The sequence below is a fragment of the Giraffa tippelskirchi genome, chromosome 2 (assembly GCF_054371585.1).
Source record: "Giraffa tippelskirchi isolate mGirTip1 chromosome 2, T2T-mGirTip1v1.2.pri, whole genome shotgun sequence".
NCBI classification, from domain to species: domain Eukaryota; kingdom Metazoa; phylum Chordata; class Mammalia; order Artiodactyla; family Giraffidae; genus Giraffa; species Giraffa tippelskirchi.
The window spans coordinates 82,336,350-82,362,976 of NC_137276.1; the positions used below are offsets into that span (position 1 = coordinate 82,336,350).

Genomic DNA, 26,627 nt, shown 5'->3' on the forward strand with positions numbered 1-26,627 from the left:
ACGATTCTCACATTTTCTTCCCCAGGAAAAATTTCCGCAAGAGCATACTCCAATGTGCAGGGTAGAAGAGTCTGCACCTGCATCCTAAGCCAACAGCTGCTCATCAGAACACAGAAAGGGGCAACTGGCAGTTTCTGAGCTCTCTGTTTAATTCGGACCTGTGGGCAGCTCCTCCCACACAAGTGTCCTTGCATACTGCCTGACCCCACGTGGCAACATTTTAGTCTGATGGCAGGACTGACAGCCGGTGCACAGAGGTGAACGGTGAGCTGGTCCATCTAAATTGTGAATACACAGAACTTGAATTTCTTTAGAAACAATGAGAACTGATCAGAATTCTGAATGTGGAATAAGTGAACAACTCTCTTATGCTCTTGACAATGAACAGTAAAGTGTATTGATCACCTAGCTCTTACAGATTAAGGATGGAAGAAGCCTATATGTATCGAAACACACAGTCACTTCCTTAAAAGGCCTGTTTTAGCCTTGCAGGGTGGTGAAGGACAGCACTCTGTGCCCACGGAGATAGCACACATATTCAGCATTGCTGCTCTGACAAGTCACCTCCCAATTAAGCCACTGTTGAATTAAAGGCTGAATGTGCTCTTTGCTTCCAGGAGAAACTTATTTCTAAGCACCAAAGATCTAGAAGTTTTAAAAGTCCACTGAAGAGAGCCCCATTTACATGAATACAAATATTCTCAAATACTCCTGGAAAGAGCAGAGGAGAACTCTGAAGCACCTGTACACACTCTTGCTCAATTCAACATCTTCTAAACTGTGGCAAGAGCACTGTGGGTCCTCAAAAAATTGAAAGCCAATTATTGCCACAAGATCCAGAGATTTCACTTCTGGGTACATAATCAAAAAAAAAAACTGAAAGCAAGGTCAAGAAGAGGTATTTATATACCCATGTTCACAGCACTGTTTACAATAACCAAAAGGTAGAAGCAACCCATAGGTGAATCAATCAATGGATGGATAAACAAAATATGTGGTCCATACAGTCAGTGAATTATTATTCAGCTTTAAAAAGTAAGGAAATTCTGACACATGACACAACAGGGATGAACCTAGAGGACATGATGCTAAGTGAAATCAACCAGACACTAAAGGATAAATAGTGTATGATTCCAGGAGGAGGTCCCTAGGGGTCTAATTCTTCATAGAGACAGAAAGTAGAAGGGTGGTTGCCAGGAGCTGGGGGTGGGGGGAATAGAAAATTATTGTTCAATGGGTACAGAGTTTGGGTTTAATGGGTTTTGCAAGAAGGAAAGAGTTATGGAGACTGCCTACACAATATGAATGTACTTAACACCACTGAACTATATACTTTAAAATAGTCAAGATGACAAAATGAATGTTAAAAAAAAAACCTCTCATCACACACACACAGCACTATACTTTTACTAAGTCCTTTGTAGTGAGGAATTCCATACCAGAGAACAAGGATTACCACAGCCCATGAGACTCTGTGAACTGTGGATATAATTAGGCCCCACATCCATTATAACACTACAGACGTCATCATGTGTTACCAGCATCTGTTGACAGATCTCATACCCGGCATATCACTGAAATGGCAAGTGTGGAGAAGGTAGCCCACAATAGAAACAATGGCATTTTATCCTTGTCCTGTTCCAGCAGTTTGGCTCATAGGACATAAATAGAGGCCACTGCTCTGGCTGCCAGGACCTCACAGTTCAGAATTATTTTACTGCTTTGAGTGGGTTCTCTACAAAAAGTAGAAAATAGAGGATCTTCTGGATCTGTTCAGGTCTATGTCCTAATAGAAAGTTCCTTCTGTTTTGTTTTTCCCTAATGTCACAACACAGCACTCAACCTACTTAAGAAAAAAAATGAATTCTCACTTTTTAACATTATTCTGTATTAGGGCCAGGACATATGTCTGTTTTTAATAATATATTTCAAGTGTTATACACTTTTAATAATATATTCACATAGGAACCCCAAACTTTAAAAAAATTACAACAATGAAATTATATCCCAAAATAGTATGTATTAAAAATCATATATAATTATACATTATATGCAAAATAATTAAAACCTATGCATGTGAATATATATATTTTATATACATATATGTATATATGACAAACGACATATGTCTATGGCCTTCGGAAACTAAAATTAACTCTGCCCTGTACTGTAATTTTAAAAAAATCAACAGAAACTATTGTGATTAGACTATTACTTTCAAAAATGATGGGCAGACTACCTATCATGAGAAACAAAAGAGCAATCTTTGCAACAAAGACTTAAAACTTTAAAAAAAATCCATGAAAAAATGTAGTAATCAAAACCATGGAAAACTTTTTAAAAATGAAACACACTGTTAAAAATTAAAGCAATGATTTAACTCCTTTCTGATTGATGATGCATCCATCAGCACAGATGACACAATTATAATAAACAGTAATAATCCTCAGGCCAAGTGTTTCCCTCACAATAAGTCATTTTAAAAACTGTAGAAGGTCTGAAATTTTATTCTCCTCTATAGACTCAGCTTCCACTTATCACTCTCATTCCACTGTTTTCAAGAAGATAGGAACTCAGAGGGAGAATGAAATGTAGCTAAACTGGAGCTTTAAAATAAATAATTTATTAAGTGGTCTCCTTAACAGAGAACTGACAACAAAAGAAAAATCTGGATTTGAAAATACTTGGTTATTTTATAAATAACCAAAAAACCCTCTAAAATGGTTCTTTGATAATCATCCAAATATGAGACCTCTCTGCTTCTGTTTGTTAGGAGTATGGGATGTGTTTCCTGAAGCCAGACACTTATTCACTGGGCACTATCAGATAATCACCCACTGGGGCAGCTACACAGAGCATTCCCATGCACACATATGGTCAACAGACGTTATCCACTTAAAAGCAGGCCCTTAGAAGGGAAACCCACTTTGCCCCACCCCAAGAAAAACAGGGGGTGAAAAAGCATAGGGCACTTTGCTTCTGCCAGGACACTGTCATCAGAAGGCTGGGTGAACAGGTCTGCGTTGGCATCCCTGACCTGGCCAGGCTCTACGCCCAGTCAAACGGAGGCGGGCTTTAGCCTCCTGGTGAGCAGTCCCTAGAGTTCTAGCCAAGGGGATCAAGAAGAAACCTTGAAATAGTGGAATGTTCCATTGGGCCCCCAGAGAGCGCCAACGAAGATGAGCTGGGAACTTTTAGAGCTGGCTGACTCCCTCGTCCCTGTGTGCTTACCTCAACGAACCATAAATAGAGTGTGAAATAACTATTACTTTATGGGTGAATGTCTGGTGTTCATACAGCATCCCTCTCCAAGAAGCCCCAGAACATTTAATAAATGATTTCCAGTTCTTCTCTGGGGCAGCCCTGTGAAAATCGGAATGAAGCTGATGTTCATTTGACTTCTTTTATTTGGGGAGAGATTGGGAGCGTTACTGAACACCACGGGACCAGGAAATAACTCTGTGGCCAAGGTCACAGACTCGAGGGGTCAGGAGCGGGCCTGAGACTTTCAGATTCTGGTCTAGTGCAGGTTAAAACTGAAACGCCAGTACTGTTCTTCCCTCAACATTTTTCGTTTTGTAACTCTTGTGTGACACACGCGCGCACCCACGCACACACGCGCGCGCGCACCCACGACGCCCAGTTCCGTGACCATCCCTGGACTTTATCTCCTCTCTCCCGGGGCACCCGGGCTACTAGGACACGGGACCACACAACCCTCCATCAAGCGCCCTCCCGCTAGTCCACACGGTCGGCGGCGACCCCGCGCGGGCGGCCCCCGGGTAAGGGAACACACGGACAAGCGGGTCGAGCCCGCAGACGGTGAGCACGCGACCCTGGCTGACCTTCCTCTGCTGCTTCTCCCAGGCGGGGTCGAGGAGCAGGTCGCGGTCCCACTCCTCCTCCTGGATCATGTACTCGTCATCCTCGTAGACGTAGTTGTACTGCACACCAGGCTCGATCTGGTTCATGGCGCTCGGTGGTCGGGGCGGCGGCGGGGCGCGCGAGGTCGGACGGTCTGGCCGGCGGGCGGAGACGCGGCGGAGCTGGCGAGGCGCGGGCGGCGGGCAGGCGGGCGCGGGGTGACCTTCGCGCGGTCCTCTCGGGGCGGTACGCTGGGCGCTGGGTCGCGGGCGAAGCACCAGCTCGGGCTCCGAGCGGCTGCCGCGCCGCTTAATACCCGCGCCGCCCGTCACGTGGCAGCCCGGCCGCGCCCCCGCCCCGCCCCGCCCGGGCCTCCGCCCGCGCCTCCGCCCGCGCCCGTCCGCATCGCTCCGAGCACGTGCTGGCTGGCGGCGGGGCCCGGCGACTCGGGTCCGCACGCCCGGTGCTACCCCGAGCCTGCCCCACAGCGAGCTGAGTCCACCGGCACCAGCCCACGCCTCCCGTCTACCTTGAGGCTTATGGAGCCGCAGGACTTGCGGGCGCCCAGGTGGGTTACCCGGGTGCTTGGGTGTTCTGGGATCAGAGGAGGGACACACATGGCTTGGGTCCCTGACCACCACCCCCCACCCCACTCCCCGGCACATCTGTGTTGTCCAGCGTATTCACGCTTTCCATGTGTTCCCATATATTCATAGATTCCACACACACACACCCCTAAAAAGTAAAGTTCAGAAGCTACAGAATCCCTTTTCTTCTTACTCCCCTCCCTTGCCCTCACCTGGGGAAATCAAGGCAAAGGACTTGGACCAACTGTGTTAAAAAATCAGGAACCAAACCAAAGGCAGAAAGTGTCTGCTCTCACCTGCCAGTCGTAAATTTGAAACAACTGACAATGGAGGACAAGCAGCCAGCTTCATGTTACATGTTCATCTCCCAATGATGTGTTGCACCTAAGCCTTTTCATCCCTGAGGTCCTGGCTAGCTGTTTCCTGTCCCTTGTGCCCCTGTAGGAACCAAGATGAGGTCCCTTGAAGAGGAGGTTGCGTTAGGCACTGGGAATCCAGAGGGCGGCTGACAGGCAAGGCACTTGCCTCCTGCAACTTATGTCCAAAGTGAATAAAAGTTGCCCACAGGCTACATAACTGTGGTTCAGGGCTACTAGCTTCTTGACAGGTTTCAAGCTGAAAGTATGCCTGGATTTATCGTTGTTCCTTGGAATTTTTTTCCTCACTTAGTTTTATTGTTTTGAGCTTTCTGTCAAAAGACTTTGACAAATTCGCAAATACATCATGCTAACGTTTTTAAACAACATGTCCACTAAGTGTTCGTTTTTAAACAACACATCCACTAAAATATGAACTCTGTGAGTCCAGGGATTTAGTCTCATTCATGGCTGTAATCCCCAGAAATTAGAAATAGGTCTACCATATACCATACACTAGGTGCACAAGTGTTTGTTGATGACATAAGTATCCTTAGAAACAATGACTGAGCTAATTTTCTGGGGTTTAAATGTAAAATTTTAGTTTTGGATTAAAATCACAATCTCTCAACAAGTTTATGAGTAAATTTTAACTATTAGAAATAGGACCAACAGCTACAAAAACTGTTCATATTAGGCCTTGAAAATTGTGAGAACCACAGTTTCCAGATGAGATCTATTAAAAGACGTCAGATTTACAATCCTGCCTGAAACAACTAAAATCTGGGGGGGAAATATATTAAGCAAAGCATTTTAAGACACTGACCATAGACAACGAAGGATAATGATCCTTGAGAGGCAGGAAACAAATGGCATGTGTATTGTGATTGTCCCAGATTATCACCTGGAAAAAGGTTCCAAGATGTATCATAAAGGGAATAAAGGGAACGCAGGTATAACTCAGTGGTCTCCCTGAACTGTGAGTTCAGAGAGACCAACGCGGCTAGAATTTGCAAAGCCAGTTGCAGAAGAGGAGACGGCTCCAAGAGAGAGAACCCTGGAGACTTGCAGAGGGTCTCCCTTGAGCCTGACCAGTGAATGCATGGGAGAAAAACATTTGAGGTCAGGAAAGAAGCACCCAAAAAGATTAGAAAGAATGATGCTTAGAATTTACAAAAGTCTAGGCATAGTTTCCATTTCCATTAACTAGAGGGGAAAACCTTATAATTCACAGAACACCAGATGGAGTATTCAGAAGTGAGGGTTTGGGAAAGCGGCTTTAGGCATAAACTAAATGATGCATACTGGTTGTTGTTCAGTCGCTCATTCATGTCTGACTCTTTGCGACCCCAGGGACTGCAGCACACCAGGCTTCCCTGTCCCTCACCATCTCTCAGAGTTTGCTCAAACTCATATCCGCTGAGTCAGTGATGCCATCCAACCATCTCATCCTCTTTTGTCCCCTTCTTCTCCTGCCTTCAATCTTTCCCAGCATCAGGGGTCTTTTTCAATGAGTCGGCTCTTTGGTGGCCAAAGTATTAGAGCTTCAGCATCAGTCCTTCCAAAGAATATTCAGGGTTTATTTCCTTCAGGATTGACTGGTTTGATTTCCTTGCAGTCCAAGGGACTCTCGAGTTCTTCTCCAACACCACAGTTCAAAAGCATCAATTCTTTGGCGCTCAGCCTTCTTTAGGGTCCAACTTTCACATCAGTACATGACTACTAGAAAAACCATAGCTTTGACTATATGGACCTTTGTCGGCAAAGTAATGTAATGTCTGTGCTTTTTAACATGCTGTCTAGGTTTGTCATAGCTACATGTATTGGTGCTACTTGAAAAAGCTCCGAAGCAAGATCTGAAAGAGTCAAACTGTTTCCAAATCACATAATTGCATCCCAGAACAAAACTTAAAAATACACATAGGAAAATAAAACCATTCAACATTTATCGAGGTAAAAATTGCAGTTTCTGGCACCTATCAAATATTACCAAGTATGCAAAGAAACAGGAATGTATGATCCATAATGAGAACAATCAATCAAAACTGATCCAAAATTGACACATGATAGAGTTAGTAGAAAAGAACACTGAAAGCAACTATTACTGTATCCCATGTACTCAGGAAGCTAGAGGAAAGATTGAACTTGCTATGCAGACATGGAAGATATCAAAAAAAGACCCAAATTGAATATCTAGAAATGAAAGTACAATATCTGAGATTAAAAATACCTTTAATGGGAGGGCTTCCCTGGTGGTCCAGTGGTTAAGAATCTGCCTTCCAATGCAGTGGATGCAGGATCGATCCCTGGTTGGGGAACAAAGATCCCACAGTCTTCAGAGCAACTAAGCCCATGTGCCACTACTAGAGATGCCCACACACAACTGAGACCCGATGCAGCCAAATTTGTAAATGTTTTAAAATTACCCTAAATGAGGTTCACTACAGGGTAGACATTGGCTAAGAAAAGATGAGTGAACTTGAACACATAGCAATAGAAACAATCCAATACAAACATGGAGAGAGGAAAAAAAGAAAAAAAAATAAGCAGAGGATGAGTGAGATGGCAAAACTTCAGGCAGTCTAATGTTGCTGTTTGTGTAGTTGGAGTCCTTAAAGTGAGAGGACAGGAAAAAAAAAAACACCTTGAAGGAATAACCGCTAAACTTAAGAAGTTAGTAAAGAGGCTTCTACTTCTGGCCAACATGGAGCAATAAGGACTGAAATTACCTTTCCTCTTTTTTTAAAAAAATATTTATTTGGCTGCATCAGGTTTCTTAGTTGTTTATTATTTTTAGTTGCGTCACATCTAGTGGTGATGTGTGGGCTGAGTAGTTGCAGCACGAGGGCTTAGTCGCTCCACGGCATGTGTGATCTTAGTTCCCTGAGCAGGGATCAAATCTGAGTCCCTTGCATTGCGAGGCAGATTCTTAACCACTGGATCACCAGGGAAGTCCCTCACCTTTCCTCGTGAAACAAAAAGGAAAAAAAAGAAAATGACAGCATATAAAACAATGGTTTTCCGAAACAACAGATTTCATGTAATGAAGGACAGGAATACTGAGAGATGGGAAACAAACCAAGAGAGTTCTGTAACTGCCTCAGTTTATATCCCTGAGAGAGCTTGCAGACCAGACCACTGAGGTAGAGTCCAAACGGCTCCCTGAGTGGAGGACATGAAGCTGAGAGTCCAGGGAGAAGAGCGCAGCAAGTATTCATAGGATAAAATATCAGAGAGGAGAGGACCACACACACAGAGAGGGCTCTGGACATCTGGACTTTTGAGTGTCCCATCTGAGTGCGTACTGATCAGAACATGCTTGAGAGGAAGCCACCCATGTTCAAGGAAAGAGCCATCTGAAAGGGTTAGAGAGAATAGTGCATGACATTCACACAGGACCAGATGGGTGTTTGCTCTAATCCCAGGACTGCAAAAGCATTCAATTCACAGAGCATTGAGTAGAGGACCTAGGAGGGTCTTTATATTTTTTTTAAAAAATTGCCGTTTTAACCATTTAAAAATTCTTTCTTTCTTTATGGCTGTGCTACGTCTTCACTGTTGGGCTCAGGCTTTCTCTAGTTGCAGTGAGCAGGGGCTACTCTCCAGTTGCAGCACACAGATTTCTCATATGGTGGCTTCTCTTGTTGAGGAACAAGGGCTCTAGATACATGGGCTCAGTTGTTGTGGTGCACAGGCTAAGTTGCCCCAAGGCATGTGGTTCAATCCCCAGACCAGGGATTGAACGCGTGTCCCCTGCATTGGAAGGCAGATTCTTAACCACTGGACCACCAGGGAAGTCCCTAGGGAGATCTTACTTCAGTAGTGTAGAATGAATTATTCCTAGACAGGTAGTAGCATGGACTTAATTATTTCTAGATTAAGCCTAGAATGACCACTGCTCTTCCCTAAAAAAAAAATCATAAAACAATCACAAATTTATAAAAGCGAGACTCAAAAGGATAAAACTGTTTCCAAGTAACTGTTTCTAAGTAACTGAGCTACATCACAGAGCAAAGCTCAAGATTTATAAAGACACAAAGACATCCAGCACTCAACAAGGTGAAAGTCACAATTTCTAGCACCCAATCAAAGATTCCCACACATACAAAGAAGCAAGAAAACACAACCCATACTGAAAATAGCAAGCAATTAAAACTGATTGAGGGCTGACATAGATGTTAGAGTTAGAGGTAGAGTCCAGAGGGCTCCCTGAGTTGATGAAGCTGAGAGTCCAGGGAGACGAAGGCAGCAAGTATTCATAGGATAAAGTATCAGAGAGGAGAGGACCACACACACACAGAGAGGGCTCTGGGCATCTTCTGAGTTTCCCATCTGAATGCATATTAACTCTAAAAACAAGGAGGGGAGGTTTTAGACAGTATTTTTTTAACTGAATGAAGAGGAAAACAATATATCAGAAGTTGTGGGGTGCCATTAAAGCAGTGCTTAAAAGGGAAATGGCAACCCACTCCAGTATCCTTGCCTGGAAAATCTCATGGACACAGGAGCCTGGTGGGCTGCAGTTCATGGGTTCGCAGAGTCAGGCACGACTGAATGACTAACACTTACTTACTTAAGGGGAAATTTATAACACTAAATGCTTATATCAGCAAAGAAGGATCTTGCATTAATAACCTCAGCTCTTACCTTAAAAACAAAAAAAGAGCAAGGACATTAAAACAGTTATAATAACTGTATTCCATATGTTTAAAAAGTTAAAAACGAACATGGGAGATACATATTTTTTAAATATCTAAATGAAACTTCTAGAAATAAAATGACATATCTGAGAAAAAAGTATGCTGGATGGGATTAGGAGCAGGTTAGAGATTGCAGATGAAAAGAGTAGCAAATTTGAAAGTATAAAAATAAAAAATTATGGGGACTTTCTTGGTGGCCCAGTGGCTAAGACTCTACATTCCCAATGCAAGGAATTCGAGTTCACTTCCTGGTTGGGAAACTAGATCCCACATGCCACAACTCAGAGTTTGCATACCACAACTAAAGATCCCACATGCTGCAACTAAGGCCCAGCACAGTCAAATAAATAAATATTTAAAAAAAATAGAAGCTATCCAAAATGAAATAGAGACAGAAAAAAATTATCCAGGAGAATGAAAAGAACTTTAGTGACCTTATTGGGGGGTAATCTACCATGGGTCTTGAGTATGAGTGCACATTCTTGTAGGTATGCCAAAATTGTAGAACCCCGGCTGCTTTATCTATCCAGGCTATTTCTCATCATTATATTTGCAGTGAGCAATCTTGACAGATGAGGTAGCATTCACCATCAAACAAAGAGCAGTCTTGCTTCTGCTATGAAAGTCTCAAGTCGCCAAGCTCAGTCTTCCTCTCCTATAACAAAACTTGCCATGGGGACAGGCTTCCAAAAGGGGCCTTTGAGTCACCCCAATGGGACTTAAGGATTATGGATAACTACCATGAGCAGCAAGATAGATAATATTCAAGACCATAAAACAACTCTCAGTAAATTGAAAAGGATATGTAAGTCTTACAAAGTATGCTCTCAAACCACAATAGAATTAAATTAGAAATCAGAAACAAAAAGGCCTCTAGAATATCCCCAGATATTTAGAAATTCAGTAACACATTTCTTGGTAACCCAAGAATGAAAGGAAAATTCAAAAAGGATATTAGGGACTTTCAGGAGACCCCAGTTCAATTTCTAGGTCTGGAAGATCCCCTGGAGAAGAGTTGGGCTACCAACTCCAGTATTCATTCATGAGCTTCCTTGGTGGCTCATGGTAAAGAATCCACCTGCAATGTGGGAGACCTGGGTTCAGTCCCTGGGTTGGGAAGATCCCCTGTAGGAGGGCATGGCAACCAGTATTCTTGCCTGGAGAATCCCCATGAATACAGGAGCCCAGTGGGCTATAGACCATGGGGTCACAAAGAGTCGGACATGACTGAGCCATTTTCAACTTCAACAACAACTGGTGGTCCAGCGGTTAAGACTCTGAATTCCATTTCAGGAGGCATAGGTTCAGTCTCTGGTGGGAAAACTAAGATCCTGCATGCCATGCCACTTGACCAAAAAAAATTAAATACAAAAATCTAAAAAACAAGGCGGGAGGTGTTAGAAAGTATTTTTTTTAACTGAATGAAGATGAAAACAATATATCAGAAGTTGTGAGGTGCCATTAAAGCAGTGCTTAAGGGGAAATTTATAACACTAAATTCTTATATTAGCAAAGAAAGATCTTGCATTAATAGCTTCAGCTCTTACCTTAAAAACAGAAAAAAAGAACAGAGTAAACAAAAAGTAAGCACAAGAAAGAAAAATAATAAAGATCAATGTAGAAATCAATAAAATAGGTAAAGCAGAAACCCAGTAAACTTAAAGCTGGTTCTCTGAGAAGATCAATAAAGTTGATACACTTCAAACCACATTGTTCATCAGGGAAAACATAAATTATTTATATTGAGAATGAAAGAAGTGTCATCACTTCCAATTCTATATACTTTAAAAGTGTAATATGTGAATACTATTAACTACTGTATGCCAATAAATTCAACAGCTTAGAGGAAATGGACAAATTCCTTTAATGACACAAACTACTAAACCTCACTATTAAAGAAACTCAATTTGTAGTTTAAAACACTCCCCCATACCCCTAGCACAAGCACACAAAAACTCTTAAAAAACTCTTAAGGCATGATTAAACTCTTTAAGGTTTCAGCAGGGAATTCAATCAAACATTTAAGAAAGAAATAATACCAATTATACATAACCAGGAAACTGAGAAGAAAAGACTATTTCCCAACTCATTCTGTAAGACAAGACCAGTATTGGTCTGATACCAAAGGTATGTTAAAATGCTCCAAAAAAAGAAAACTGCAGATCAGAATCTCTCATGAAAATTGGTGCAATAAATTTCCACACAATTTTATCAGTTGATCCATGATGATCAAGTGGGATTTATTCCAGGAATTCAGGGTTGATTTAAATATTTGAAGATCAGTTAAGTTAATTTACCCTATTAGTAGACTAAAAAGGGAAACTCTATACCATCTCAATAGGTACAAAAAGGCTTTTGACAAAATCCAGCATTCACTGCTGATAAAATCCTCAGCAAATTGGAATGGAAGGGAACTTCCTGAACCTGAAAAAGGAGCATCTATTAAAAACAAAACAAAAAACTATAGCTAATATCATTCTTAATTTTGAAAAACTGAATGCCTTCCCTCTAAAATCAAGAACAGATCAGGAACAAACCACTTCTAACTTCTATTCAACATTGCATTGGTGATTCTAACCCAGGGCAATCAGGCGAGAAAAAGAAATAGTCATCAAGATTGGAAAAGAAGTAAAACTGTATTTTTCACAGTGATCATCTATGAAGAAAATCCAATGAGATCATCAAAAAAGTTACTAGAACAAATAAGTTAATTTATCACAGTTACAGGTTACAAGATCAATATGCAAAAAATTCAATTGTATTAAGAAATAGTCAGGTCCCAGTGGCTTCACTGGCATAGCCTAACAAAGTTTAAGGAAGAAATAGCTCTAATCCTACACATTCTCCTCCAGATGAAAGAAGAGGCAGGAACACTTCCCAACTCATTTTATGAAGCCAGAGTTATCTTGGTACCAAAACCAGATAAAGACAGTATGAAAAAAAAAAAGACAACTATTCCAATTAGTTTGTTCCAATCGGTCTATTCCAACTAGACCAATTTCTCTCATGAACTTAGATATAAAAGTCCTCAACAAAATATTAGCAAATTGAACTGGCTATGTGTAAAAAAATAAAAACATTTGCAAGTCACATATCCAACAAAGAGCTTATATCCAAAATATATTTTTAAAACTCTCTTCTTGCAACACCAAGAAAACAATCCACCCAATAAAAAGATGGACAAAAGTCTTGAACAGATAATTCACCTGAGAGGATATGCTACCAGCTTTCCTCATTATTTTTGTGTTTCACTTTGTTGCGGTAGCAGAGATTGCATTTTTTGTAAACTGACCATTTGTGGCAACCCTGCACTAAGTCTATTGGTGCCACTTTTTCCACCAGCGTTTGCTCACTTCATGTCTTTGTGTCACATTTTTTGCAATTCTCTCAATATTTTAAACCTTTTCATCATTGTATTTGTTATGGTGAAATGTGATCAGTGATCTTTGATGTTGCTGTCTTGAGGTGCTACAAACTGTGGCCAAGACAGTAAATTTAATCAATAAATATATGTGTCCTGACTACTCTGCCAACTAGCCATTTCCCCATCTCTCTCCCTGTCCTCAGGCTTTCCTATTCTCTAAGACACAACAATATTGAAATTAGGTCAATTAAACCCTATGGTGTTCAAGTGGAAGGAAAAGTGACACATCTTTTATTTTCAATCAAAAGCTAGACATGATTAAGCTTAGAGAGGGAGGCATGTCAAAAGCCTAAAAGCTAGGCCTCTTGTTTGTTTTGCTGCACTATACAACATGAGATATCTTAGTTCCCTATCCAGGGATCAAACCTATGTCCCTTGCATTTGAAGGGCAGAGTCTTAACCACTGGACTGCTAGTGAAGTCCCTAAGCTAGGCTTCTTCTTCCAAGTAGTTAGCAAAGCTGTGAATGCAAAGTAAAAGTTTCTTGCAGGAAATTAGAAGTGCTGCTCCAGTGAACACATGAGTGATGAGAACGGGAAACAGCCTTATTGCTAATACAGGAAAAGTTTTAGTGGTCTGGATAGAGGAACAAAACAGCCACAATGTTCCCCTAAGCCAAAGCCTAATCCAGAGCAGAGCCCTAACTCTTCAGTTCTATGGCTGAGAGAGGTGAGGATGCTGCAGAGGAAAAGTTGGAAGCTAGCAGAGGCTGGTTCGTGAAGCTTAAAGGAAGAAGCCATTTTCATAACGTTCAAGTACAGGGTGAAGCAGAAAGTGCTGATCTAGAAGCCACTGCAAGTTATCCAGAAGATAAATTAATAACTTAGATCTTATCAAGCTAAGATCATTAATGAAGGTGGCTACACTAAACAATAGATTTTCCATGTAGATGAAACAACCTTATATTGGAAAAAGACAGCATCTAGGACTTTTATAGCCAGAGAGCAGTCAGTGCCTCACTTCAAAGGACAGACTGACTCTCTTGTTAGAGACTAATGCAGTTGGTGACTTTAAGTTGAAGCCAACACTCATTAACCATTCCAAAAATCCTGAGGCCCTTAAGAATTATGCTAAATCTTCCCTGACTCTAAAAATGGAACAATGAAGCCTAGATGATAGCACATCTGTTGACAATGTGTTTTACTGTATATTTTAAGCCCATTGGCGAGACACTGCACAGGGGAAAAAAATTCATTTCAAAACTTTACTGCTCATTGACAATGCACCTGGTCACATAAGATCTCTGCTGGAGGCTGGATGGTGGTGGTGGTTTAGTTGCTAAGTCATGTCTGACTCTTGTGACCCCATGGACTATAGCCCATCAGGCTCCTCTGTCCATGAGATTTTTCAGGCAAGAATACTGGAGTGGATTGCCATTCCCTTCTTCAGGGGATCTTCCTGACCCAGGGATTGAATCCACATCTCCTACGCTGTAGGCAGATTCTTTACCGCTGAGCCACCAGGGATTCCCCTGCCAGAGATTACAATGAGATCAATGTTGGTTTTGTGCCTGCTAACACAAGATCCATTCTGTAGCCCATGGATCAAAGAGTATTTTCAACTTTCAAGTTTTATTATTTAAGAAATACATTTTTTTTTTAAGACTATAGATACCATACATGGTGATTCCTCTGATAGATCTGGGCACAGTGGAAAGCCTTCTGGGAAGGACTCAACAATCTAGATGCAATTAAGAACAACCATTATTCATGGGATAAAGTAAATATATCAACAATGACAGGACTTTGGAAGATGCTGATTTCAACCTTCACAGATGACTCTGAGGGATTCAGGACTTCAGTGGAGGAAGTAGTTGAAGAGAACTGGATTTAGAAGTGAAGTTTGAAGGTGTGACTCAGTTGCTGCAATCTCACAATAAAACTTTAACAGATGAAGACTTCTTTTGAATGAGCAAAGAAAGTGATTTGTGTAGATGGAATCTACTCCTGGTGAAGATGCTATGAAAGTTATTGAAATGACAGCTAAGGATTTAAATATTACATAGACTTAGTTGATAGAGCAGTGGCAGGGTTTGAGAGCACTGACTCCAATTTTGAAAAAAGTTCTTCTGTGGGTAAAATACTATGAAACATCATTGCAGAGAAATCATTCACGAAAGGAAGAGTCAATTAATGTGACAAACTTCCTTGTGTTGTTGTAAGAAATTGCCACAGCCACCCAATCTTTAGCAACCACCACCCACATACATCGAGGCAGGACCCTCCACCAGCAAAAAGATTGCGACTTGCTGAAGGCTTAGATGATGGCTAGCATTTTTATGAGACCAATGCTCTAACCCCTGAGCTACAAAGCCTGCTAGCATTTTTAAACCATAAAATTTATAAAATCTCTATCCTTCCTTCTGCAACTTCTCCCAACTTCTCCCACCTACATGTAAAGATTAATGGTGAAGGAGAGATGAGTGGATAAAACACACACACACACACACACACACACGGAATTTACTCAGTCACAAAAAAGGATGAAAGGATGAAATAATGCCATTTGCAGCAACATGGGATGGGCCTAGAGATTGTCATACTAAGAGAAGTAAATCAGACAGAGAAAGGCAAATATCATGTGATATCACTTGTATGTAGAGCCTAAAATTTGATACAAATTAACTTGTTTATAGAACAGTTCAGTTCAGTTCAGTCACTCAGTCTTGTCCGACTCTTTGCAACGCCATGAATTGCAGCACCCCAGGCCTCTCTGTCCATCACCAACTCCCGGAGTCCACCCAAACCCATGTCCATCGAGTCGGTGATGCCATCCAACCATCCCATCCTCTGTCGTCCCCTTGTCCTCCCGCCCCCAATCCTACCCAGCATCAGGGTCTTTTCCAATGAGTCAACTCTTCGCATGAGGTGGCCAAAGTATTGGAGTTTCAGCTTCAACATCAGTCCTTCCAATGAACACCCAGGATTGATCTCTTTTAGGATGGATTGATTGGATCTCCTTGCAGTCCAAGGGACTCTCAAGAGTCTTCTCCAACACCACAGTTCAAAAGCATCAATTCTATGGCGCTCAGCTTTCTTTATACTCCAATTCTCACATCCATACATGACCACTGGAAAAACCATAGCCTTGACTAGACGGACTTTTGTTGGCAAAGTAATGTCTCTGCTTTTAAATATGCTATCTAGGTTGCCCATAACCTTCCTTCCAAGGAGTAAGCGTCTTTTAATTTCATGGCTGCAATCACCATCAGCAGTGATTTTGGAGCCCAAAAAAATAAAGTCTGACACTGTTTCCACTGTTTCCCCATCTATTTCCCATGAAGTGATGGGACCAGATGCCATGATCTTAGTTTTCTGAACGTTGAGCTTTAAGCCAACTTTTTCACTCTCCTCTTTCACTTTCATCAAGAGGCTTTTTAGTTCCTCTTCACTTTCTGTCATAAGGGTGGTGTCATCTGCATATCTGAGGTTATTGATATTTCTCCCAGCAATCTTGATTCCAGCTTGTGTTTCTTCCAGCCCAGCATTTCTCATGATGTACTCTGCATAGAAGTTAAATAAGCAGGGTGACAATATACAGCCTTGACATACTCCTTTTCCTATTTGGAACCAGTCTGTTGTTCCATGTCCAGTTCTAACTGTTGCTTCCTGACCTGCATACAGGTTTTTCAAGAGACAGGTCAGATGGTCTGGTATTCCCATCTCTTTCAGAATTTTCCACAGTTTATTGTGATCCACACAGTCAAAGGCTTTGGCATAGTCAATAAAGCAGATGTTTTTCTGAAACTCTCTTGCTTTTTTGATGATCCAGCGGATATTGGCAATTTGATCTCTGGTTCCTCTGCCTTTTCTAAAACCAGCTTGAACATCTGGAAGTTCACGGGTCACATATTGCTGAAGCAGACATAGAAAACAAACTTATGGTTACCAAAGGGGAAAGGGGGGGCAAAGCACAAATTAGGAGCTTGGTATTCACAGATACATACTACTGCATATAAAATAGATAAACAACAAAAACAGGGAACTATATTCAATATCATAATAGCTTATAAGGAAAAAGAATGTATATATACACACATACAAATATATACATTTATATATGTGTATATATATTTATATATATGAATCACTTTGCTGTACACCAAAAACTAACCAAACATTGTAAATGAACTATACTTTAATTTTTAAAAATTGATGGTCAAAATTAAGTGAACATTTCTGGGAAGATGCTACCTTTAGGAAGAATGATCTACATGCAGTAATATAGAAAAATATCCAAGATGTAGTGTTACATTAAAAAAAGAAGTTGCACGATCATTCATATAGTTTGACCTTATTTTAAAAACTTATGCAAAAGCATTACATTCACAAATGTACATTTATTTAAAAAAAAATTGAAATACCCCCAAGCACTGTCAAATAGCCCTAACTGCACATACCACCCACCTGTCCTTTTTCACTCCCTTAAGAGACACTGAACATCATGGAAACTCAAGGAAATCATAAACATAATCAATAGAAAAGAGAACGTGGGTTGATGTATGAATAAATGTTGGAAATGCCAAGCATTTCATGTTGTTTTAAGTCTGTTGTTAACAATAAGTAACAATAATTGGACTGAATTTTATCTCTTGTTTTTTTTAACCCACGCTGCTTTCTGTGAAAAAGACCTGGCTGTCTTAACTGACAGCAAGTTCAATAGCAGCCAAGTGTAGGTGGACCAAAAAAATCAAATGCAAAGTTAAACTGGATTAATAGATGTGATGTTCAGTTCTAGATGATGCATTGTTCTCTGAGCTGGCAAGAATACAGCTGGAGTAATAAAGGCTATCATTTATTATAAATGTGACATGTACTCCAGGTAAAAAACAAATAGTACAAAACTGTAGGAAATAAATAGCTGAAGTCCCCACATGTTTCTAGCCCCTACCCATTCAGCATGGTTTGCTGATACGAACAGTTTGGAGTGTTTTCTTCTAAATACAAATATTTTATAGACATATAGTATTTGCTTCCACAGAAGAAATCACTTTTGCAACTTGCCTTTCATTTCCAAATCACAGACATCAACATTTAGAGATGTTTCATAATTTCCTTAATCAATCCCCTACACATGGACATTTGTCTATATCTATAGGATAGGTTTATAAAAATGGAATTTTGGAGTCAAAGGGTCCATTTACAATTTTTTTAAAAAACTTATTTTCATATAGTTGCTTTATATTATTGTGTTAGTTTCTGCTATACAGCAAAGTGAATCATCTATATGTATACATGAATCATCTATATGTATCCATATAACCCCTCTTTTTAGGATTTCCTTCCCATTTAAGTTACCACAGAGCGCTAAGAAAAACCAATATTGTATATTAACATATGGGTTTCCCTGATGGCTCAGTGGTAAAGAATCTGCCTGCCATTGTAGGAGATGCAAGTTTGATCCCTGAGCCAGAAAGATCCCCTGGAGAAGGAAATGGCAACCCACTCTAGTATTCTTGCCTGGGAAGTCCTTATGGACAGAGGAGCCTTATGGACAGTGGACATAGTTCACTCCATGGGGTCACAAGAGTCGGGCAAGACTTGGTGAATAAGCAACAAATATTAACACATATATGTGGAATCTAGAAAAAACGGTACAGATGAACCTATTTGCAAAGCCGAAATAGAGACTTAGAGGTAGAGAACAAATGTATGGACATTAAGGGGGAACGGGGGGTGGGGGGCGGTGGTGGATGACTTGGGAGCCTGAGATTGATATACTTACAATGTTGATACTATGTATAAAATAGTATATATTCTGGAGGAGGTAACAGCAAACCACCCCAGTATACTTGCTGTAAGAACCTCATGAACTATATAAAAGGACAAAAAAATATGACACCGAAAGAGGAGTCCCCCCAGGTCCGAAGGTGTCCAATATGCTACTGGGGAGGAATAGGGGAGAGGTACTAACGGCCCCAGAAAGAACGAAGGAGCTGGGCCAAAGCGGAAACAGCGCTCAAGTGTGGACGTGTCTGGTGATGAAATCCGATGCTGCAAAGAACGGTATTGCATAGGAACCTGGAATGTTAGGTCCATGAATCAAGGTAAATTGAACATGGTCACGCAGGAGATGGTAAGAATAAACATCGACATCCTAAGAATCGGTGAACTAAAATGGATGGGAATGGGTGAATTGAACTCAGATGACCATTATACCTACTACTGGGGGCAGGAATCCCTTAGAAGAAATGGAGTAGCCCTCATAATCAACAAGAGAGTCCAAAATACAGTACTTGGGTGCAACTTCAAAAATGACAGAATGATCTTGGTTTGTTTCCAAGTCTAGCCATTCAACATGACAAATAATCCAAGCCTATGCTCCAACTACTGATGCTGAAGAAGCTGAAGTGGATCAGTTCTATGAAGACCTACAAGACCTTCTAGAACTAACACCAAAAAATATGTTCTATTCATTACTGGAAATTGGAATGCAAAAGTAGGAAGTCAAGAGACACTTGGAGTAACAGGTAAGTTTGGCCTTAGAGAACAAAATGAAGCAGGGCATAGGCTAACTGAATTCTGCCAAAAGACAGCACTGGTCATAGCAAATACCTTTTTTCAACAACACAAGAGGTGGCTTTACACATGGACATCACCAAATGATGTAGCTGAAGATGGAGAAGCTGTACACAGTCAGCAAAAACAGACCCGCAGCTGATTGTGGCTCAGATCATCAGCTTCTCCAAGCAAAATTCAGGCTTAAACTAAAGAAAGTGGAGAAAACCACTAGGCCAGCCAGGTACAACTTAAATCAAGTCCCCTATGAATATGCAGTGGAGTAACGAATAGATTCAAGGGATTAGAACTTGTAAACAATGTGCCTGAAGAACTTTGGATGAAAGTCCATATTGTACAGGTGGCAGCAAACAAAACCATCCCAAAGAGAAAGAAGAGCAAGAAGGCAAAGTGGTTATCTGAGGAGGCCTTACAAATAGCTAAAGAAAGAAGAGAAGCAAAAAAGCAAGGGAGGAAAGCAAAGGTATATCCAACTAAATGCAGATTTCCTAAGAACAACACAGAGAGACAAGAAGGCCTTCTTCAAGGAACAGTGCATAAAAATAGAAGAAAACAACAGAAGGGGAAAGACTAGAGGTCTTTTAGGAAAAATTGGAGATATCAAGGGAACATTTTGCCCAAAGATGGGCACAATAAAGGACAGAAATGATAGATACCAAGTAGACACTGAAGAGGTCAAAAAAAGATGGAAAATATACAGGGAAGAACTGTACAAAAAAGATCTTAATGAACCAGATTACTCTGATATTGTCAGCCATCCGGAGCCAGACATTCTGGAGAGTGAAGTCAAGTGGGCCTTAGGAAGCACTGCTGTTAATCAAGCTAGTGGATGCAACAGAATTCCAGTAAAACTATTCAAAACCCTAAAGGATGATGCCATCTAGGTGTTGCATTCAATATGTCAGCAAATCTGGAAGACCCAGCAGTGGCCACAGGACTGGAAAACGTCAGTCCTCATCCCAGTTCCCAAGAAGGGTAGTACTGAAGAATGTGCTAACCATCGGACAGTTGCACTCATCTCCCATGCTAGTATGGTCATGTTTAAAATCTTGCATGCTAGGCTGCAGCATTATGCAAACCAAAAACTTCCAGAAGTCCAAGCTAGGTTTAGAAAAGGCAGAGGAACCAGAGATCAAATTGCCAACATTCGCTGGATCATTGAGAAAGCTAGGGAATTCCAGAGAAACATCTACCTCTGTTTCACTGGGGAAGACTCTTGAGAGTCCATTGGACTTCAAGGAGATCCAACCAGTCCATCCTAAAGGAGATCCTGGGTGTTCATTGGAAGGACTGATGTTGAAGCTGAAACTCCAATACTTTGGCCAATACTTATGCGAAGAGCTGGCTCATTGGAAAAGACCCTGATGCTGGGAAAGATTGAGGACAGCAGGAGAAGGGGATGACAGAGGATGAGATGGCTGGATGGCATCACCAACTCAATGGACATGGGTTTGCGTGGACTCAGGGAGTTGGTGATAGACAGGGAGGCCTGGCGTGCTGCAGTTCATGGGGTCACAAAGAGTCGGACACGACTGAGTGACTGAACTGAACTGAACTGTTTCATCGACTATGCCAAAGCCTTTGTGTGGATCATAATAAACTGTGGAAAGCTCTTAAAATGGGAATGAAAGTGAAAGTCGCTCAGTCATGTCCAACTCTTTGTAACTCCATGGACTGTATATTACATGGAATTCTTCAGGCCAGAATACTGGAATGGGTAGCCTTTCCCTTCTCCAGGGGATCTTCCCAACCCAGGGATCAAACCCAGGTCTCCCGAATTGCAGGCAGATTCTTTACTAGCTGAGCCACAAGGGAAGCCCAAATGGGAATACCAGACCATCTTCCCTGTCTCCTAAGAAACCTGTATGCAGGTCAAGAAACAACAGTTAGTACCCTGTATGGAACAGATTGGTTCAAGATTGAGAAAGGAGTTTGATAGGGCAGTCTGTCATCACTCTGTTTAATCTATGCACTGACCACATCATGAGAAATGCCAGGCTGGATGAGTTACAAGCTGGAATCAAGATAGGCAGGAGAAAACATCAACAACCTCAGACATGCAGATAATACCACTCTGATGGCAGAAAGCGAAGAGAAGTAAAAAGCCTCTTGATGAAAAAAATAAATAAATAAAATTTTTAAAAAAATTAAAAAAAAAAGCCTCTTGATGAGAGTGAAGGAGGAAAGTGAAAGAGCCAGCTTAAAACTAAATATTACAAAACTAAGATCATGGCATCCAGCCCCATTACTGCATGGCAAATAGAAGGGGAAAAGGAGGAAGTAGTGACAGATTGCCTCTTCTTGGGCTCTAAAATCACTGGGGATGGTGACTGCAGCCATGAAATCAGAAGGCATTTGCTTCTTGACAGGAAAGCTATGACAAACCTAACAGTGTGTTGAAAAGAAGAGACATTACTCTGCTCACAAAGCTCTGTATAGTCAAGGCTAGTCTTCCCGGTGGTCATGGATGGTTGTGAGAGCTGGACCATAAAGGCTGTGGATCACCGCCTTCAAACTGTGGTGCTGGATAGGACTCCTGAGAGCCCCTTGGACAGCAAGGAGATCAAACCAGTCAATCTTGAGGGAAGTCAACCCTGAATACTCATTGGAAAGACTGATGCTAAAGATGAAACTCCAGCATTTTGGGCATCTGATGCGAATCGCTGACTCATTGGAAAAGTCCCTGATGCTGGGAAAGATTGATGGCAGAAGGAGAAGAGGGCATCAGAGGATAAGATGGCTGGATGGCATCACTGATGCAATGGACATGAACTTGGGCAAACTTCAGGAGATGGTGAGGGACAGAGAGGCCTGGCATGCTGCAGATCATGGGGTTGCAAAGAATCGGACATGACTAGGTGACTGAACAACAACAACATGGAATAGATAACTAATGGGAACCTACTGTATAGCACAGGTAACTCTACTCATTTACAGCTTTTGATAGATAATCTCCAGGGAAGAGACCCTCTCCCTGTCAGAAATGCCCTTCTGAATTCACTCGAACCAAGTTCTCCCCAGGAGAACATTCTCCTATACCTGGGGGGTTGTGGTTAGAAGGCTGGAGACATACAGTGTTAACTCTTCCTGTTCATAAATGTCCATTCATGCCAATTGTTTTATTCACGCAATGTCTGAGATGATCTTGTGAATCTGAGTTTAGGTTCTAGGTAGCGAGGTTTAATTTGGAGTTTTGGGAAATGGGAAGGCCTAGGTGGGTGGGATCTGGGATGTTAGATGGTAAAAAACAGAACACAGTGCTGGGAGAGAAGAAGAAGGAAGTGAGAAAGGTGGGCAAAGACTTTTACATACTTTATAATTTTGATAGAGCTTGGCTAGTGGCCGGAATTATTTCTTAAAAGCTCGCTAACACCATTGGCAGATTTAGGTTCTATAGGGTGTCAGTGTCTGAATTTGGGATCTTTCTAATGGGATAATCTAATTATGAAAGTGAAAGTGAAGTGAAGTCACTCAGTCGTGTCCGACTCTCTGCGATCCCATGGACCGTAGCCTACCAGGCTCCTCCCTCTGTCCATGGGATTTTCCAGGCAAGAGTACTGGAGTGGGTTGCCATTTCTTTCGTAAATTCTCTAGTAGCTCCCCCTGTCTTAGAGACCAAACCTGCGTTGTCCAGTGTGGTGCATAAGGCCACTCCTCAGGGTTTGCATCAGCCCACATGCACCGTGTCTGCTCTATAGCTTCCCGCTATGGTCACCCTGTCTGCCTCACATTAGAGTCCCACACTTAGGGCTCTAATAGGCATCCATGCTTTTGCATGTATTTTTTCCTTCTTCCTAAACACCAATTCCAGCATAGGTACCTGGAAAACTCCTGCTCATCTTTCACATCTCAGCTCAGTCCCCACCTCCCCTGTAGAGTCTGCCTTGTCTCACCTGATCTGACCTGAGTCCCGCCTTCCCATACATCTGTGCATTTGTGTGCAAACTTCTATCACAGCTACTACATGACTGTCCTGTTAAGCCTTCATTTGTGTGATTCTCTCCACTTTAGTGTGTGAGCTCCTTGAAGGTGGGAGCAATTGGCTTTCTTCTTGGTGTCCCCGCACCTACCTTTGTCTTTGGTACTTACAACCTGCTCAAAAATTATTTGCTGAATAAAGAAGTGACCTTTTTGGACCTGCCTTTTCCAAATTGTTTGGTTGTGACAGAGCTGATTCAGAGAAGATTCTGGAAGTTCTTCACTTGTTATATGGGAGTATTTCTACATTGTAGTGGCCCAGGGAAGTGGGTCATTCAAGAACAAAAGTTGAACCTACTTTTCTCCAACCACATGTTTGGCAAATTCTTTTACCTTGAGTTTCCACACAATCTTTTGTAGAGAATCACTAAATTCAAAATTGTTTCAGACTGCAACTATAGATTATCATACTAAGAGAAGTAAGTCAGAAAGAGAAAGACAAATACCACATGATATCACTTATATGTGGAATCTAAAATATGGCACAAATGAACCTATCTACAGAACAGAAACAGACTCACAGACAGAGAGAACAGACTTGCGGTTTTCCAGGGGGAGGTGGGGGAGGGCTGGACTGGGAATTTGGGGTTAGCAGATGTAAACTATTATATAGAGAATGGATAAACAACATGGTCCTACTATATAACGCAAGGAACTATATCAATATCCTTTAATAAACCATAATCAAAAAGAATATATAAAAAGAATAAAAATAAAATAATAATAATATTATTAAAATGTTAATATAATAATAATAAAAAAGAATGTCTATATAACTGAGTCACTTTGCTGTACAGCAGAAATTGACACAATGTTGTAAATCAACTATACTTCGACTTAAAAGTAAAATTTAAAAAAAATGCATCAGACTGTATTTGACTAGCTTGGATCAGAGTCTAACAGCTGAAATGAGATAGACCGAGATTATTGCCTCTGAGAAAAGCAATATAGGGGGATTTGCCTGGTGGTCCAGTGACTGGGACTCTTCACTCCCAATGAAGAGAACCCCGGTTCAATCCCTGATCAGGGAACTAGATCCCACATGCTGCAACTGGGAGTTCTCAGGCTGCAACTAAATATCCCACATGCCGCAACTAAGACCCAGAGCAGCCAAATAAATAAAGATTGAAGGGGAAAGAAAAGCTTAAAAAAATATAAAAGCAGTATACCACAATAGCTAAAGAGTTTGAAATCAGAAAGATCTATGTTTGAATCCTGACTGCAGCTCTTAACTAGCTGTGGGCGAATTTGCTCACTGATGTGACAATCATTTTTTTAACAGCCTACTACTTTCATTAGCAAAGATTCAAAATACCTATTGTTAGTTGGGATTTAATCAGGATGTATAGATCTACTGAATATACCAAAAGGCTAGCTATTTTTCTTTGACAGGAAGCCAGAAAATTTTCTACCCTATTTCAGTCTCCTTTGTTTTGTATGTGTGTTTGAGTAATATGGTTTCTTTTTTCTGAATATTCATGCAAATATGCTTGTTTTCTAGAAAGTTATAAAATCATTAGGAACTTTTATTTCTTTATGGAAGAGAAATCTTCAAATACATCTTCTAAAGACCAATTACAGTCTGAGTGTTTCTTTCTCAATCCCCAGTAATGGACCCTGACCCTCTAAACAAAATAAAAAGTCAAGCAGTGGAAGAAGTGTAGGAAGACCACCACTGAAGGGCTATTAAAGTTCCCTGCTGGAAGATTTGGCAATGATAAAGGGCCAAGATGATGAGTTTTTGTTGTTATCTCTTTGTCCCAGAAAGGAAGCCAAGTTCCAAGTCCACCCTATAATTTAGTCTTTAAGGCAGCTCAGCAGAAAATAAGACAAGTGTTTCGAGGCAAAACAATTTTCTCACTTGACAGAGACTGCGAAAATCAGGGGACTTGCTTCTCACAGTGAAAAGAGTACATTCCCACTTGAAATTTTATTTTAAACAACACTTTGTGCTTGCATTAATTCCCTTCAGTCTCAACTTCTATAGGAGGAAGGGACCCATCTCTTATCCTTCTATTCTCTTCCCACAGGAGAAGTAAAGAAGATACAAGTTTCAGAGAGGATTAGAGGTGGTGGGATCTTAGTGATCATGTCTAACCCTCTCATTTTCCGTGTGAGGATACTTACTGAGGCCAAGGGATTAAGGGACCTGTCCCAGGGCTAATCATCACTGATGTCTGGAGAGGCTGTGTGCAGTGGCAGCAAAGAACTGCTACTAGAGGGACTTCCATGGTGGTCCAGTGGTTAAGACTCCACGCTTCCAGTTTTGGGGGTGTGGGTTCGATCCCTGGTCAGGGAACTAAGATCCCACATGCCAAGAGGTGCATCCAAACAAACATACCAACACAAAGAACTGATCCTAAAGCCAGGTTGACTCGGACTCTGGTTCTGCTCTGACCTCAGGCAGGTTTAGTTACCTTTCTGAGCTAGATTTTCATACATGTAAAAATGAAAAACCTGGATTATAAAATCTCTACTGTCACTTCAAGTGATAAGAGCCACTGCCTTGGTGATCACTTGGCCACCAAAGTCTTGGGGCTGGGGTATGGGTCACACTGGGAGCAGGGAGGGGGACCACTCATGGACAGCAGCTAAGTGAATTTTTTAAATTAATTATTTATTTTTGGGGGGCTCTGCTGGGTCTTCGGTGCTGCTCAGGCTTTTCTCTAGTTGCAGCAAGTGGGACCTATTCTCTAGTTGCGTTGTGTGGGCTTCTAACTGCAGTGACATCTTCTGTTGCAGAGCACAGGCTCTAGGGTGGGTGGGGTTCAGTCGTTGTGGCTCCTGGGCTTTAGAGCACAGAGTCAGTAGTGGTGCACCGGCTTAGATGCTACATGCCATGTGGGATTTTCCGGGACCACGCTTTGAACCTATGTCTTCTGCGTTGGCAGGCAGATTCTTTACCACTGAGCCATCAGGGAAGCCCCCAAGTGGCTTTTTAAGGTTGGAGCCAACATTACCTGGTCCCTACTCCAGGACATTTTAACCACACTTTACTGGCTCTCTCACCCTAAGTTCTTACTTATAAAACTTATGAAACCTTTGCTGCTCAAAGAGTGGTCTGCCTGCAGACCTGCACCTACACTTGGGGGCTGGCTTATTAGACAGTAGAGCTTGGGGGTCAAACCCTAGACTAGACCTTGAGAATTAGAATCTGCATTTTAAAAAGATACGCCACTGGCTTGTAGTTTGAGAAGCACT

At 41.5% G+C, this 26,627-nt stretch overlaps 2 protein-coding genes across 35 annotated transcripts in view; one reads left to right on the plus strand and one right to left on the minus strand.

The window, feature by feature from the left end:
• ACTN2 (actinin alpha 2) overlaps window positions 1-4,148 on the minus strand; it is a 77,764-nt gene extending 73,616 nt beyond the window's left edge. For 29 of the 34 annotated variants that reach the window (XR_014076597.1, XR_014076598.1, XR_014076601.1 and 26 more), the window contains exon 1: window positions 3,846-4,148. Coding sequence is in view for 14 of the 34 variants with exons in the window: in XM_081569343.1 (XP_081425469.1) it covers window positions 3,846-3,971 (126 nt within the window). In the remaining 20 variants the exon portion in view is untranslated. Of the gene's footprint in view, window positions 1-3,749 lie in introns of all 34 variants that reach the window. The other 5 variants (XM_081569337.1, XM_081569329.1, XM_081569340.1 and 2 more) reach the window with 2 other exon arrangements.
• The window catches only part of LOC145539555 (uncharacterized), a 44,625-nt gene continuing 21,967 nt past the window's right edge, over window positions 3,970-26,627 (plus strand). The window contains exons 1-2 of the mRNA XM_081573630.1: window positions 3,970-3,982; window positions 4,072-4,432. Of these exons, the coding sequence (XP_081429756.1) occupies window positions 3,970-3,982; window positions 4,072-4,432 (374 nt within the window). The remainder of the gene's footprint in view (window positions 3,983-4,071; window positions 4,433-26,627) is intronic.